The sequence below is a fragment of the Melanerpes formicivorus genome, unplaced genomic scaffold, assembly GCF_026170545.1.
Source record: "Melanerpes formicivorus ecotype bairdi unplaced genomic scaffold, bMelFor1.0.p_v2 SCAF_5, whole genome shotgun sequence".
NCBI lineage: Eukaryota > Metazoa > Chordata > Aves > Piciformes > Picidae > Melanerpes > Melanerpes formicivorus.
Window position 1 is genome coordinate 15,303,324 of NW_027142357.1, and position 12,568 is coordinate 15,315,891.

The 12,568-nt window shown below is 43.1% G+C and overlaps 1 protein-coding gene across 6 annotated transcripts in view; it reads right to left on the reverse strand.

The window, feature by feature from the left end:
• Nucleotides 1-11,251, reverse strand: part of PARD3B (par-3 family cell polarity regulator beta) — a 438,076-nt gene extending 426,825 nt beyond the window's left edge. For 2 of the 6 annotated variants that reach the window (XM_068138373.1, XM_068138371.1), the window contains exon 1: nt 10,895-11,237. In XM_068138373.1, the coding sequence (XP_067994474.1) occupies nt 10,895-11,014 (120 nt within the window). In that variant the 5' untranslated portion in view covers nt 11,015-11,237. Of the gene's footprint in view, nt 1-10,894 lie in introns of all 6 variants that reach the window. The other 4 variants (XM_068138374.1, XM_068138372.1, XM_068138375.1 and 1 more) reach the window with 3 other exon arrangements.
• Between the last annotated feature and the right edge of the window lie 1,317 nt (nt 11,252-12,568).

Below are 12,568 nucleotides of genomic sequence, written 5' to 3' on the forward strand. Positions count from 1 at the left end.
AGCAATCTCCTTTCCAACCTTCTATTTCTTTGGAGTAGACAAAGACCAGGTTGAGGTGCCAAAAGTAGATGATGACAAACTTTGAACACCAAAAAAAAAAAAATACTGGAAGGCTGTGCTGCTATCCAATGAGATCTAGACAGGCTGGAGAGCTCAGCAAAGATGAACCTCATGAAGTTCACTAAGGACAAGCACAGAGTTCTCCATCTGGAAAGGAGTAACACCAGGCACCAGTACAGACTAGGGGTCATCCTAAAGCAGCTCCATGAAGGAAGACCTTGGAGTTCTAGTGGACAGAAAGTTATCCATGGGACAGCAATGTGCCGGTGTGGCCAAGAGGGCCACAAGGTGCATATGAAAGACATGTCCATCAAGTCTAGAGAGGTTCTCCTTTCCCTCTACTCTGCCCTGGTGAGACCGCACCTGAAACACTGCATCCAGTTTTGGGCTCCCCAGTTCAAGAGAGATAAGGATCTGCCAGAAAAGAGTCCAGCAAAGAGCTATGAGGATGACTGCAGGATTTGAACATCCATCCTATGAAGAAAGCCTGAGAGAATTAGGGCTGTTTCACTTTGAGAAGGCTGAGAAAGGATCTTATGAATGTCTATAAACACGAGTGGTGGATGTCAAGATGAATGTGATAAATCTTTTCCATGTTGCCCAGTGATAGGACAAGGAAGAACAGGTACAAGCTGGAACACAGGAGGTTCCATCTCAACTTGAGGAGACACTTCTTTATGGTGAGGGTGACAGAGCACTGGAACAGATTCCCCAGAGAGGCTGTGGAGTCTCCTTCTCTGGAGACTTTCAAAACCCACCTGGATGCATTCCTGCCCTAGGTGATCCTGCTTTAGGTTGGACTCTATGATCCCTAAAGGTCCCTTCCAACCCCTAACATTCTATGATTCCATGATTTGTCTCATTTGCCTGCACATTGATTTTTTTTTTCTAAATGAAAGCCCTCTAGAGTCTTTACTCAGCAAAAAAGAATGTCCTGTATGATTTCTGGTTTCCATACAGTCTACGTGAAAGCCTGGCTCACAGTTCAAGTAAAATACAACATAATTAAAAAGAACTACTTTAATGTATTTTAAAAGCAGAGTTTGGTTTAGTTTAAAGAAAAAAAATGTACAGGTGAAGAGGTAGTACAAGCATCCAATTTACTGATGACAAAGTATGACCCAGGCTAAAGAACCAAAAGAGGAAATTACCCTCTGTTTTGTCCTGGATAGACTGAGCAATATTTTTCATCACACAACTGTATAGGCTTTACCCATGAAAAAGAAAACATATGATAAAGACTTTCAAGATTTAAACTGCTGCAAAATGGCAAGCTCACTTTGATCAGATTTGTAAAACCCCTGAATTACTTCTATTTTCAGAAGAGCTACAGGCACATTGTTGCACGTAGCCTTGCTTGTTGCTTCCTCTACTTCTGCACTACTGTATTTGTTCTACATTTGCAGTGCTTGGCATCCAGGATAAATCCAGAAATATTCTCAGATGAGAACCCTCCATTAACATCCTTCCTGAATTAGTTTTAAAAGCCTCATAGGTAAGGCTAGAATCACAATTTCAATAGTTGCTCAACCAAGGATCCATAGATAAGACTCTGCAACTGATCTCTGGGCAGGAGTTGCAGGGTCAGCATATGCAATTCTGAACAGGCTGGGGAGGAACAAGTTAATTAACAGAGTTCTAGGTCATGTAGTATCTTCCCTACTCATACAGCTCATCACTTACAAAATGTCTGTATCCCAATCAGCCTGCAGCCAACTCTTCCACTAACAATAAAGTGTTAACCCTTAAGTTTGCACTCTGATTTCAATTCTGGCTTGTGCTCAGAAACAAAAAGTTAGCAAGCAGAAAAGGTTAGTGGAAAGCTTTATAACACAAAATGACAGTCATCAAATCTAGCACCAAATTAGTATTTCAGGCAAGGGTCATAGTGGGTAAACTGGGCCACTAAGAATTGCATTCAACAAAAAATGCCTGACCTATAGAAACTGCAGTGAATGTAGGTACTGTTCAATAGCAGACTCTTTATAACATGGGCAAACTGTAAAATTATAATCACCATGAGTAACATCCAGCACTGCAAGACTACCAGAAGGCTAGGAAAGACCATGTCTTGGGTTTGGGCCCAGAGGCAGTAGAACTCCACAAAGCCTCTCACACAACTGCTCCCCAAACCCTCTTCACACCCTCCCCCCAGTAGGATGGGAAGGAGAACTTGGGAGCAAAACGCAAAACCCCTTGGGTTGCGATAGAAGAATTTAATAGAACAGTACAAAGCACAAAGAAAAGAAGGGGAATAACAATGAGACAAACCAATTCATTATGCAAAGGGAGTGATATACAAGGCAACTGGCTCACTCAATGATTTTCCCCACACCAGAAACCACTGACCAAGCCAATCTTCACCTTAAGTAGGCGGCATGACATGGTATGGAACCAGCTGGTTCAGATGGCTATCCTAGGGGTAGCCCCACCCAACTTCTTGGTCTATACTACCCAAACCCATGACACTCAAAACTTCTTGTTGGAGAAGAAACATAAATAAGGAGCAAAATAAGCACAAACACTTATAAATATGCATTTAGGTCTGCTTGTCCCACTGCTGCAGTGGTACACGCATGTCCTCAAACCATCACATTCTGTAGCAGCTAAAGACCACCTATCTGTTTACTGGAAGGACAGAAACATGTAACAGTAGCTTTCAGGGAAATGTGAAAACACTAAGTTGTTCACCACTACCATTCACAGACATGGGAAGGCCTAAATTCATGCCCAAATCAAAATAATGCTCAGCTGCAGGATGGTCTACATCTAGGTGCTCAAGGTCCATTCCAGTGTCAGGACAAGTCCATCATGTACAAGGGATTAACGCACTAGGATTTATGACTTGTCTCTCCTTCAAAATAGAGACATGCTGAATTGTAACCTTTTGCAGCTAAAACTACTCTTAACACATATATTGACATATAAATTAAAATAACCATGAGATTATCGTACCAAGTAGTTTTTCCTCCTTTCAGAAAAAAAAACGCAACTTAAGATACTCAGGTTTTGACAACACAGACGAGAGCAACTCTTGGTGGATTGATGAGAATGACATAGTATCTTCTATAACAATCTGAAAGTCTTCTACAGCTTTATAGGTGAAGAGTGACTAACAGAGGAACTGATTAGTCAAGCCACACAGTTTTCCAGAAATACAGGACTCAGAGCTTCTTTGGCTTGTATCAAATTCTCTTTTAGTCTAAGCACTCTGTTTTCTGATGAAGAAATTAGTGCAGTTTGGTAAGGAAAAATTACAGGGAGAGTATATATTACAATTTACCAATAGCTAGTATTTATGGGAATTCTATTGGACAAGCTGTACTGCAAAACCATTTGGCTCACTGGAGCCTCATCTTTGAAACTGAAACACCAGCCAGGAAAACAAAGAGCCCAGAGCCAGTTGCTATTAGCCTCTACCCATCCAACTGAATTCTTGGATTCCAAATATGAGTCTTTGTTAGACTACCATCATTCATCTTCCTCTCTATCTACCACTCATACAAGTGCTATACTTATTACCAGCTCTAAGAAGCATGCTTGGTCAAGCATTCTGTAAGGGGGGGGGGGGGTTGGGGGGGGTGGTTACACACAGTAATCAATAAAGAAAAACGCTGAATTAAGAAGTCTTACTGCAGCAATAAATGCTGCCAGCACATTCCTTTGAAACCAACAAGCAACTTGTCTGCAACTCCCAGTTCAGAAGCATTCCCAAGAACAAATCCAAGCACTCGAGTGCTACAACAAAACAAAGTAATCAGTTCTGAATGGATGTACTGGTGGCATAAAAATTACAGGTTCAGACCGGAAAGATTCTGATGACATAAAAACACTACAATAGTTACTGGAGGTGTTAATGTAGTTAAAACTACTATACCAGTTAATGTAGATTACAGTACACTACAACACTAGTTAACGTAGGCAAACACTACAGTACTCAACGAAGGTGTCTATAGCATAATCACTACACATAAGGAAAAAAAAAAAGAAAATAAAAGAAACAAACATTTACAGAGTTGTCTTGAATATTTCCCCTTTAGGATAATGGTCAAAAAGGTCTTGTCCAGTGCATTTAGTAATTTCTTAGAATGCAAAATTTTATTCAGAAGTAAGTTCTTGAAGTAATTCTTTGTAAGAAATAAGGTACTAATGGTAAGACTTACAGAACAACCACAGAAACCTGCAGGGAACAAAAAATGCTTTTGTTAAGGAAGATGCAACACAAGTACTGCACAGATTTCTTTTCCTCAAAAAAAAAAAAAAGGTTCCTGTAACATGGATGTTTTTTGGTTTTGTTTTTGTGGGGTTTTTTGTATGAAGCAGCTTTCTTAGTTTACCAATGTATCCAGGGCACAATCTGTCCAGTGGAATTTCTGCATCCATTTCTATCAACAAATTCTTCACATAAGCCTATCATTTCTGTTTATAGTCAGTTATCTGACATTAAATGGGTGTATTTCTATGCATAAGCAAAACTCAAGAATTAAACATTAAAATACAAAGGAGAATCTGTTTTCAACAATACTAATTGCTTAAGACCTCTAGTGTCATCATGTTCATTAAGGATGAAACACAGTCATCTTAATAGGGGGCTAGAGGTAATTTTCAATAATGAAGCAATAGGTCTTCATACCCAGTAAAGCTGTTAAGACATCAGCATCATTAGGAAAGCCTAAAAAATGTTCTGCTCAATGGGGGAGGAAATCTGTTGCTTCAGTAGCAGCACATGAGACTCTGCACTGTATGGTAGCATGCAACTGACCTGTCATACTGAGCAAGTGAGGAGGAAAGTATAGTCATACAATATGAGCCATTATTCCCAAATAACTGCATCTATTAATTTAAAAAAAAATAAAATAAAACATAAAATACCAACAGAACACAACCCTCCATTTTCAAATACTTAGGGAAAAAAACTGAAGCAAAAGCACCTCCCAGTTCCATCCTCGGCCAGAAGAATTTGATTTTTTTTAACGTTAAGACTACCATAATACATGGTGCTTCCCATTATACATGGTGCTTCCCATCTTGAAATAAAATACAGGTGAAACACCATTTGGGGTTTGAATTCCCTCTTAGCAGAATCATACAAGACTACCTTGACTTGACCTTCAAGCACAGTAAGAAGCAGTCACTACCAAGAGCTCTGTTCTGTTCTTCAATGGTTTCCTTCTATGACAATTTTAGCACTCAACCTAAATCTTTGCTGTCTCTCACAACTGTATTATTCTGCCTCTATAAAGGATGAAATAGTTATGTTCATATCAAATAATTGCTTTCAAAACTTTCCACATACACCTTCCAAAGAAATCTGCTATGTTTTTGCAACAACTTTTGTAAGCATAGAGTTTAAAGTCAAAATAAGGCATCGTTTGCCCTACCCCCAACGTTTTTAGAGAAACTACAGGAACATTTAGTACACCTTCTGCTTGCTGGCTGATTCACAACAGCAATACATCAGCCCAGAAAACTAATTGTCATGTTGTGTGGCAAGCAAGAATGGAAAGGGGAAATGTATTTTATTAGCAGGAGTCAGAAAATGGTATAGACTGTCAAATCTGTAGCATTAGCTCTTTAAATGCAACAAATTTGGGAAAGATCCCCAATGCAACCCAAACAACCCACTTCTTTTGCTCTGACAAAAAATGTGCCATTCTTGAATCAACTTAATCGCTGTATTACTGCTTCCTACTCAGACTGCAAATCAAAATTACCACTGCCATTCCTGATCAGCTGCTGGCTTCTGGATATTGTTGATGGCAACACACATTATAATGCCCATAAGAATTGGAGATTGAGTCCCTAGAAGACAGTTCAACTAAATGTGACTGTGGCAGCATTCCCAAAGGGAAGTCCAAAAAGGCTGTGGAAGTGAGAGACTCAAGAATTTAACTGTGTTTAAAATGACAGACTTTATACTAATAATTTAAAAAGCTGCAGTGCCTATTAATCCTGCTACATGCCTTCCATACCCCACCCATTCAACTGGCTTCTACCAACAAGACTTCAGACAGCTGAAGTAGTCGCTTCAATCAAGTCATCTAGGTAAGCACCATGCATGCAAACATGAGCAAATCAATACACAGATGATAAACACCACTTCTTCATGTCTAACTCTGCCAGAGAGATAAAGAACATCTGAAACAGCAAGATGCTTTTCTATTCTTTCCTGTGAAAAGTTTCACTGCAGCTTGAAGAAAAGCCGTTGCGAATTTCACTTGCAAGTCCCATAGCCATTCTTTTCCCTGGGCAAACACCATGTTCTGTCCCAACAGAATCAAAGCCCTTCAAGTTAGCAAACTGGCATCCCTAGCTGAACCAAAGGCTTCTCTTCAAAGCTGGTAATCCAAGTATTGCCTCCTACTCGAGGAAAGTGGCACTTCAAACAGGAAAAGTATGGGCACAAAGGTGTGTTTAGCTCAAATACATTTAGTCCCCTATGCACTGAGACACTGTTTTCAGTAAGACCATGCAGAGCTAGATGACAACATAAGAGCATATGGAAACCTTCAGTGCTGACCCAGAACACCTCTTTCTTCCTCTGCCATTCACATACTCAGGGAGAAAAGCAAATAAACAAAGAGAAGAAAACAGAAAAAAAAAAAAAAAAAACCAACAACAATGCAAAAAGCCCAACAAGCAAAAGGTATCTCAATTCACTAGAAACAATCAATGAGGTACCTTGTCTGCATCTAAGGGCTGTGCTTTATAGCTATAGAGAAGCAAACACTAACAAGAGGTACTGCAACTCCAGTATTTTGCAGTAGATCTGCTCTCACTCAAGCAAAGAATCCTAAAAACAACAGATGATCTGCAGGTGCTCCCCGAGGCACCACAAATACCAAGTTACAAGAAATACTAAGGGAGTGGGCTGACAATAAGGAATCATTAATCCTACTGCATCTACCTCTCAGCAGGATGCCTTACATATACACACTACTGAACAGCAACAAAAGCAGGTCCTGAATCACAAAAAAATTCCAAAGCTTCATTTCACTGAAACACAAGTTGCTTCCTGAGACGACAGTTACTTCCCTGAAAATGTACTTTAAAAATCTCACAAAACAGCTGATCAACATTTTCTTAAATATCTAAGCCTATTCATATAATGAAATCCCAGAAATCACAGAAATCTTGCAATTGATACTGTAATACAGACAACAGTTCACAAGTCCAGTTACTTGTATCTTCCAGTGAATCAGACACGAGCTGCTCATTCAGAACTGCAACAGTACCTCTAGCACTAAGTAAGCATAAAAAAATACTCACTGTCTCTTTTGCAGCTGAAACTGGCCCAGTATCTTTCATTAACAGAGCAACTGAGCCTTCATGACCAAACATTAGTAATGCAGCTGAGCCATGAAACTAAATCAAACTTGATAAGAAACTTCAGGAGTTACTGCACTACTGCAAAGTTGTCAGCTATTTACCAAAAGTCTCACAGAAATGAGTGACCTAGCCATTTACTGCACCAACTTTCCTGTCATTACAAGTACAAAGAAGTGATGAGTACTTTAAACCAATTACAGAAATGTGACTATTTTACAATATACATAAATATCCTAATCTCCTACCTACCCCTTTACCAGAGAAGTGACTGAAGTGTAATAGAGAAACAAAGTTTCCAGAACAACCCTCAAAATACAAAAAACCAAAACCACACATCCTTGGGTATTTGACAATAACATAACTAATACAAACTTCACAAACCGTCTATCTTAGATACCTTTTACATTTTCCATTCTACAACTATGAAAGATATTTCTTGGACCAATTTTCCTTCCTCTTCCAAACACTTTAGAGACCTTAACAATACCATTTTCCACTTAAGTTATTTTAGAAGACTTACAACACTTGAAAAAAGTATTACATAGAGAACACTCAACATGCCAACAGAAACAGCATTCTGCCACAGGAAGTATTCCAAACATTCTAAATATTTTGAAAAGAAAAACAAATCTTCAGTTATCTTTAATATAAATCTGTTTATGCGCCCCCACCTCACAGCAGATTTTAGCTGATTATCTTGAGATAAACCCATTCTCTCTAAGATAGTATATTTTTGTAAAGAAAGTTTAGAAAGAGTCTATAGAAGCAAAATGTTAGAGTGGAGAAAAACTCTTAACAAAGTAATAAAATGAGTTGTCTGCAACTTCTGTATGATCTATTTTACCAAACCCAAATTTTACCCAAGGAAAGAGCATTCACCTCAAATGATGCTTGTCAAGATAAAAGGAAATTATTTATCTTTTTGGCTAGCTCCACTGCAAATCATGTGGACAGAAAACTGACTAATCAATGACAGCACTGCAAGAGGTTGTTTAAATTTACCATTGAAGAGCAGGGTGGGAGAGAGTGTACACATCATAAAACTTTCTTTAATGACTTGAATGAAACCTGTTCCCTATTTTTCAGGTCCTTAGGTTGCTCTCCTGCCTCTCTACACATCCTTGCAGAAGCTCTGCATTACCATTACTCAAGGTGATCAGTAATTTCTGAACAAGCTGGCTTGGACCCACTTTCTCCCCTTATGATGCAGAATAAAGAACACAATACTTCTACACAGAAAGAGCCAGGAAACAAAAACCAGTTTTATTTGCTAAGGCAAGATATGCAATAGCAATAGTGAGAAATGTGAACTCTGGCCTCTGGCTGTCCTATAGGGAAGGCTGAGTGATTTTGAGCTCAGACTGAAGGAGGCATAGGAGATGACTGATTAGCATTAAAATAATTTTCTTTAAATATTAGCTAAATAGCAAATTGGGTACAAAATCATGAGAAACTAATTGGACTGTAGTATATCCTAAATGTCTGGCATTTATCTGAAACTTTTTCATGCTGTGGGAATTTCTGTCCTACACATTTCCTATAGGGCTGCATCAAAAATACATGGCCAACGGATCAAGCGAGGGGATTCTGCCACTTTGCTCTGGTGAGACCTCGGTACAGGAAGGATGTGGATCCCATGGAGTGAGTCCAGAGGAGGACCACGGAAATGATCAGGGTATTGGAGTACCTTTGCTGCAAAGACAGGCTGAGGGAGCTGGGATTGTTCAACCTGAAGAAGAGAAGGCTTTTGGGAAGATGTAATAACAACCATCCAGTACCTGAAGGGGGCCTACAAGAAGGGTGGAGAGAGACTGTTTACAAAGGCCTGTAGTGATAGGAAAAGGGGCAATGGCTTCAAACTAGAGAAGAGTAGATTTAGACTGGATATTAGGAACAAGCTCTTTACCATGAGGGTAGTGAAACACCAGAACAGGTTGCCCAGGGAGATGGTTGGGGCCTCATCCCTGGAGATACACAAGGTCAGGCTCAACAGGGCTCCAGGCAACCTCATCTAGTTGAGGATGCCCCTGCTTACTGCAGACAGGTTTGGACTAGACGACTTTGGAGGTCCCTTCCAACCCAAACCATTCTGTGATTCTGTAACAGTCGGAGCCTTACCTAGAAATGCAGGCACTCTTTTACTCCTTTCTGAAGAAAAAGGGGGGGGGGGGGGAGGAATAGAGAGAGAGAAGGAAAGGCATTTGGACCATTTACACAAAAACTTTGTAGGCCACCTTTCAACTGTAATCATAAGGCTAATTCCAACGTCACCACAAGTGCAAATCAAAGCTGAAACAAGTAATTCTGTTTCTGATAAACTCCACTCCTGCAGACACCATATGTCTTTTAGAACTCTGAACCATAGTTCAGTGCAAAAGATCACACTGACTTGTTGGCTAAAGCAGCATCAAGAATTCTGTGAGCATTTTGCAATTATTACAAACTTTCAGTATACATTAGGAAAAAAACTTTTCATACAAAATATCTGTCAAGCTCTATATATCTTAAGGCAGGTTAAAGCACAACGTTTGTTCAGAACATCTAACATATGACCAGTATGTCTACCAGAGCACTCTTAGCAGTTCATGATGGATTTCAGGTAATCGGGAGCAAGTTCCTCTCAAAACAAATCTGTATGAACAAGAATGTTACTTCCAGTTTTGCATTCAGGATATCAAACAATTGATTTTGCACAGAAGAAACCAGCATAGAGCATGAAACAGATATGCTAAATTGTTTGCTGTACTTTTTATTTTTACTCAGATGTCCTGGGAGAATGGACAATCCTGTAAAGCTTTAATTCTGGGCTTGTAACTAACATCTTTTTCACAAAGCAGTATTTGCAATACTAGGCCTTTCATCAATATTAAACAGTATCCCATTAGCCTTAAGCACCTGCCTCTTGAAGGGAAAGGAAAAAAGTATTTTATGCTCAATTAGGTACAACCTAAGAAAAACTGGAGCTCCTTTCATGCTTTTCATGTAAAGGAAGTCACATACCCATGCAGATAGCACCACGCAGAGCAGCTGATGCCAGAAAGCACAAGCTTGGATGGAAATAAAAGTTATGTTTGTGTCTATATCAAGTTTCTTAGTGACTATACACACTGATAACACCATGAGAAACCTTAAAAGGTCTAAAATAAGCGGTGCTAGCTTGTTAACTGAGCGGAGCAGGCTCTCAGCCCGCCGCATCAGCTGCTCATTCAAGCTATCTGGCAGGGGGATCCACAACACGACCCACGCGAGACGGGCGCCACGAGGACCATGCCCGGGGAGCCCCACGACCGCAAGGCCCGGCACCCCAGTCCTCCGCGCCGGCGGCGCCGCCGCTGGCCCGGCCCTGCCGCCAGCCGTTAGCCGACCCGCCGGTCGCCCTTGGCGCCGGTCCCGGGCCTTCCCCCCAGACCACCCTTGGCGCCGGCCACCCCTCACCCCGCAGGCTGGCTCCGTACACAGCCCGGCCCGGCCCCCCGGGCGGGCAACAACGGGCCCACGTCCTCACCTTCTCCTGGGCCTTGCGGTAGCGCTGCAGGGCCTGTTGGGTCAGGTCCCGCACGCGGAGCTGCCCGTCCTTGCAGGGCACCACGATCCCCGTCCTCCCGAAACACACGGTCACTTTCATCTCAGCGGCCCGCCATGCCCTGCGCGCCGCGAAACGGTACCCGCCGTGCGGCCCTGCCCGGACTGGGGCTGGGGGAGCGGCGCAGGTGCGGGAGCGCAGCGGAGCCGGCAGGTGCCTGTCCCCGGCCCGCGGCGCGGCGGGGGCGGGCCGGCAGGTGCGCGTGGAGCCCCGCGGCGGCGCCTCACCACGCGCGGGCAGCGCCGGGAGCGAGGCCGCGGCCAGCGGCCTCCTTCCGCGCGGCGGGCCGCTGTGCCCGCCCCTCCCCGCCCGGCTCTCCGGAGAGGCGCGGGCCGGACCGGGCGGGGCGGCCTCGTACGGCGGGGCGCGCGGCGGGGCGGCTGGGGGCACAGCGGCGCCGGGCAGGCCGGGCCGCGCCGGGCTTAAAGGAGCCGCAGTGTGCCGTAGGGCTGGCTGCTTTGCATAGCCCACGCTGTTCCTCTGTGCAGCCTGAGCACCGGTGCCCACCGCAGCCCCTGCGCTGTGCAGGGCAGCGCGATACACCCCCGTAGGTGTGTCCGGGCAGCACCACTTTGCCCAGCAGCTCTTGGTTCAGTTCTCTTGTGCAGTGCCTGACACGAAAAGCAGGCTCGTAAGAGCTGGTTACAGAGGCATTACGCTGGAACACACGGTCTTGCGGGGGCATGACACTCGAGCATGCCCTTACATGCTTAGCAGCACTTTCCGCACCACAACACCGGTTTGTGCCACCACAGGCACAGCACGCTCCTCACTGCATATCCTTCTGGCAGAGCACAGGGCTCTCACACACCAACAGGGTTCTTTGTCACGCCAAATACAGCTAGAGACGAGTAACTTCCACCACAGTGCATTGATCAGGGCCGCAGAATGGCCCTTGCCCTGTCAGTGAAACGTGCACAGCAATGGGGTGCCCACTCCAGACCTACCGAGGCGGTGACACAAGACCTCACACACATCGCGCTACACCACACAGCAGTTCACAGGCGCTCCTAAGCATCCTGTTTACTCTGCAGTGTACAGCAACACACACAGAAACATCAGCCCAATACTGCAACAGCACCTACTTGTCAACACATGGTATGGCAAAGGCATACAACCTGCATGATGGGCTCTTGGACTCTGCGGCACTTTCCAAATATCTGCTACTCATGAAAGTACATTTTTCTGTACCACATGGTACCAAGTAGTGCCACTTGCATCTTACCTACCACCAGGTCACATACCACATAGTGCTAATACAAGAAGCAGCCCAACATTACAGTTGTAAGAGCAGTAGTCTGCACATGGGGATGCATATAACTGAAGAAAATAACAAAGAAAAGGCAGTATAAAAATGCCCCTAAACCACAGCACATTGGGACTACTGCTGAAGTATAAGTAAGCACCCTACCAACTCAGAAAGCATTCAAAAAGGCAGTTCATGCACTGGATTGTGTAACGTGACCAAATGGTTTTAAAGAGAGAAGTCGCAGCAAGAGGGCCAACACAGCCTAAGCTGGAGGTTAAAGTGAAGTTTTGGGATGGGGTGGGGATAAATCCACATAAACCCTAGAAAATGGAAAGTTTATACTAATT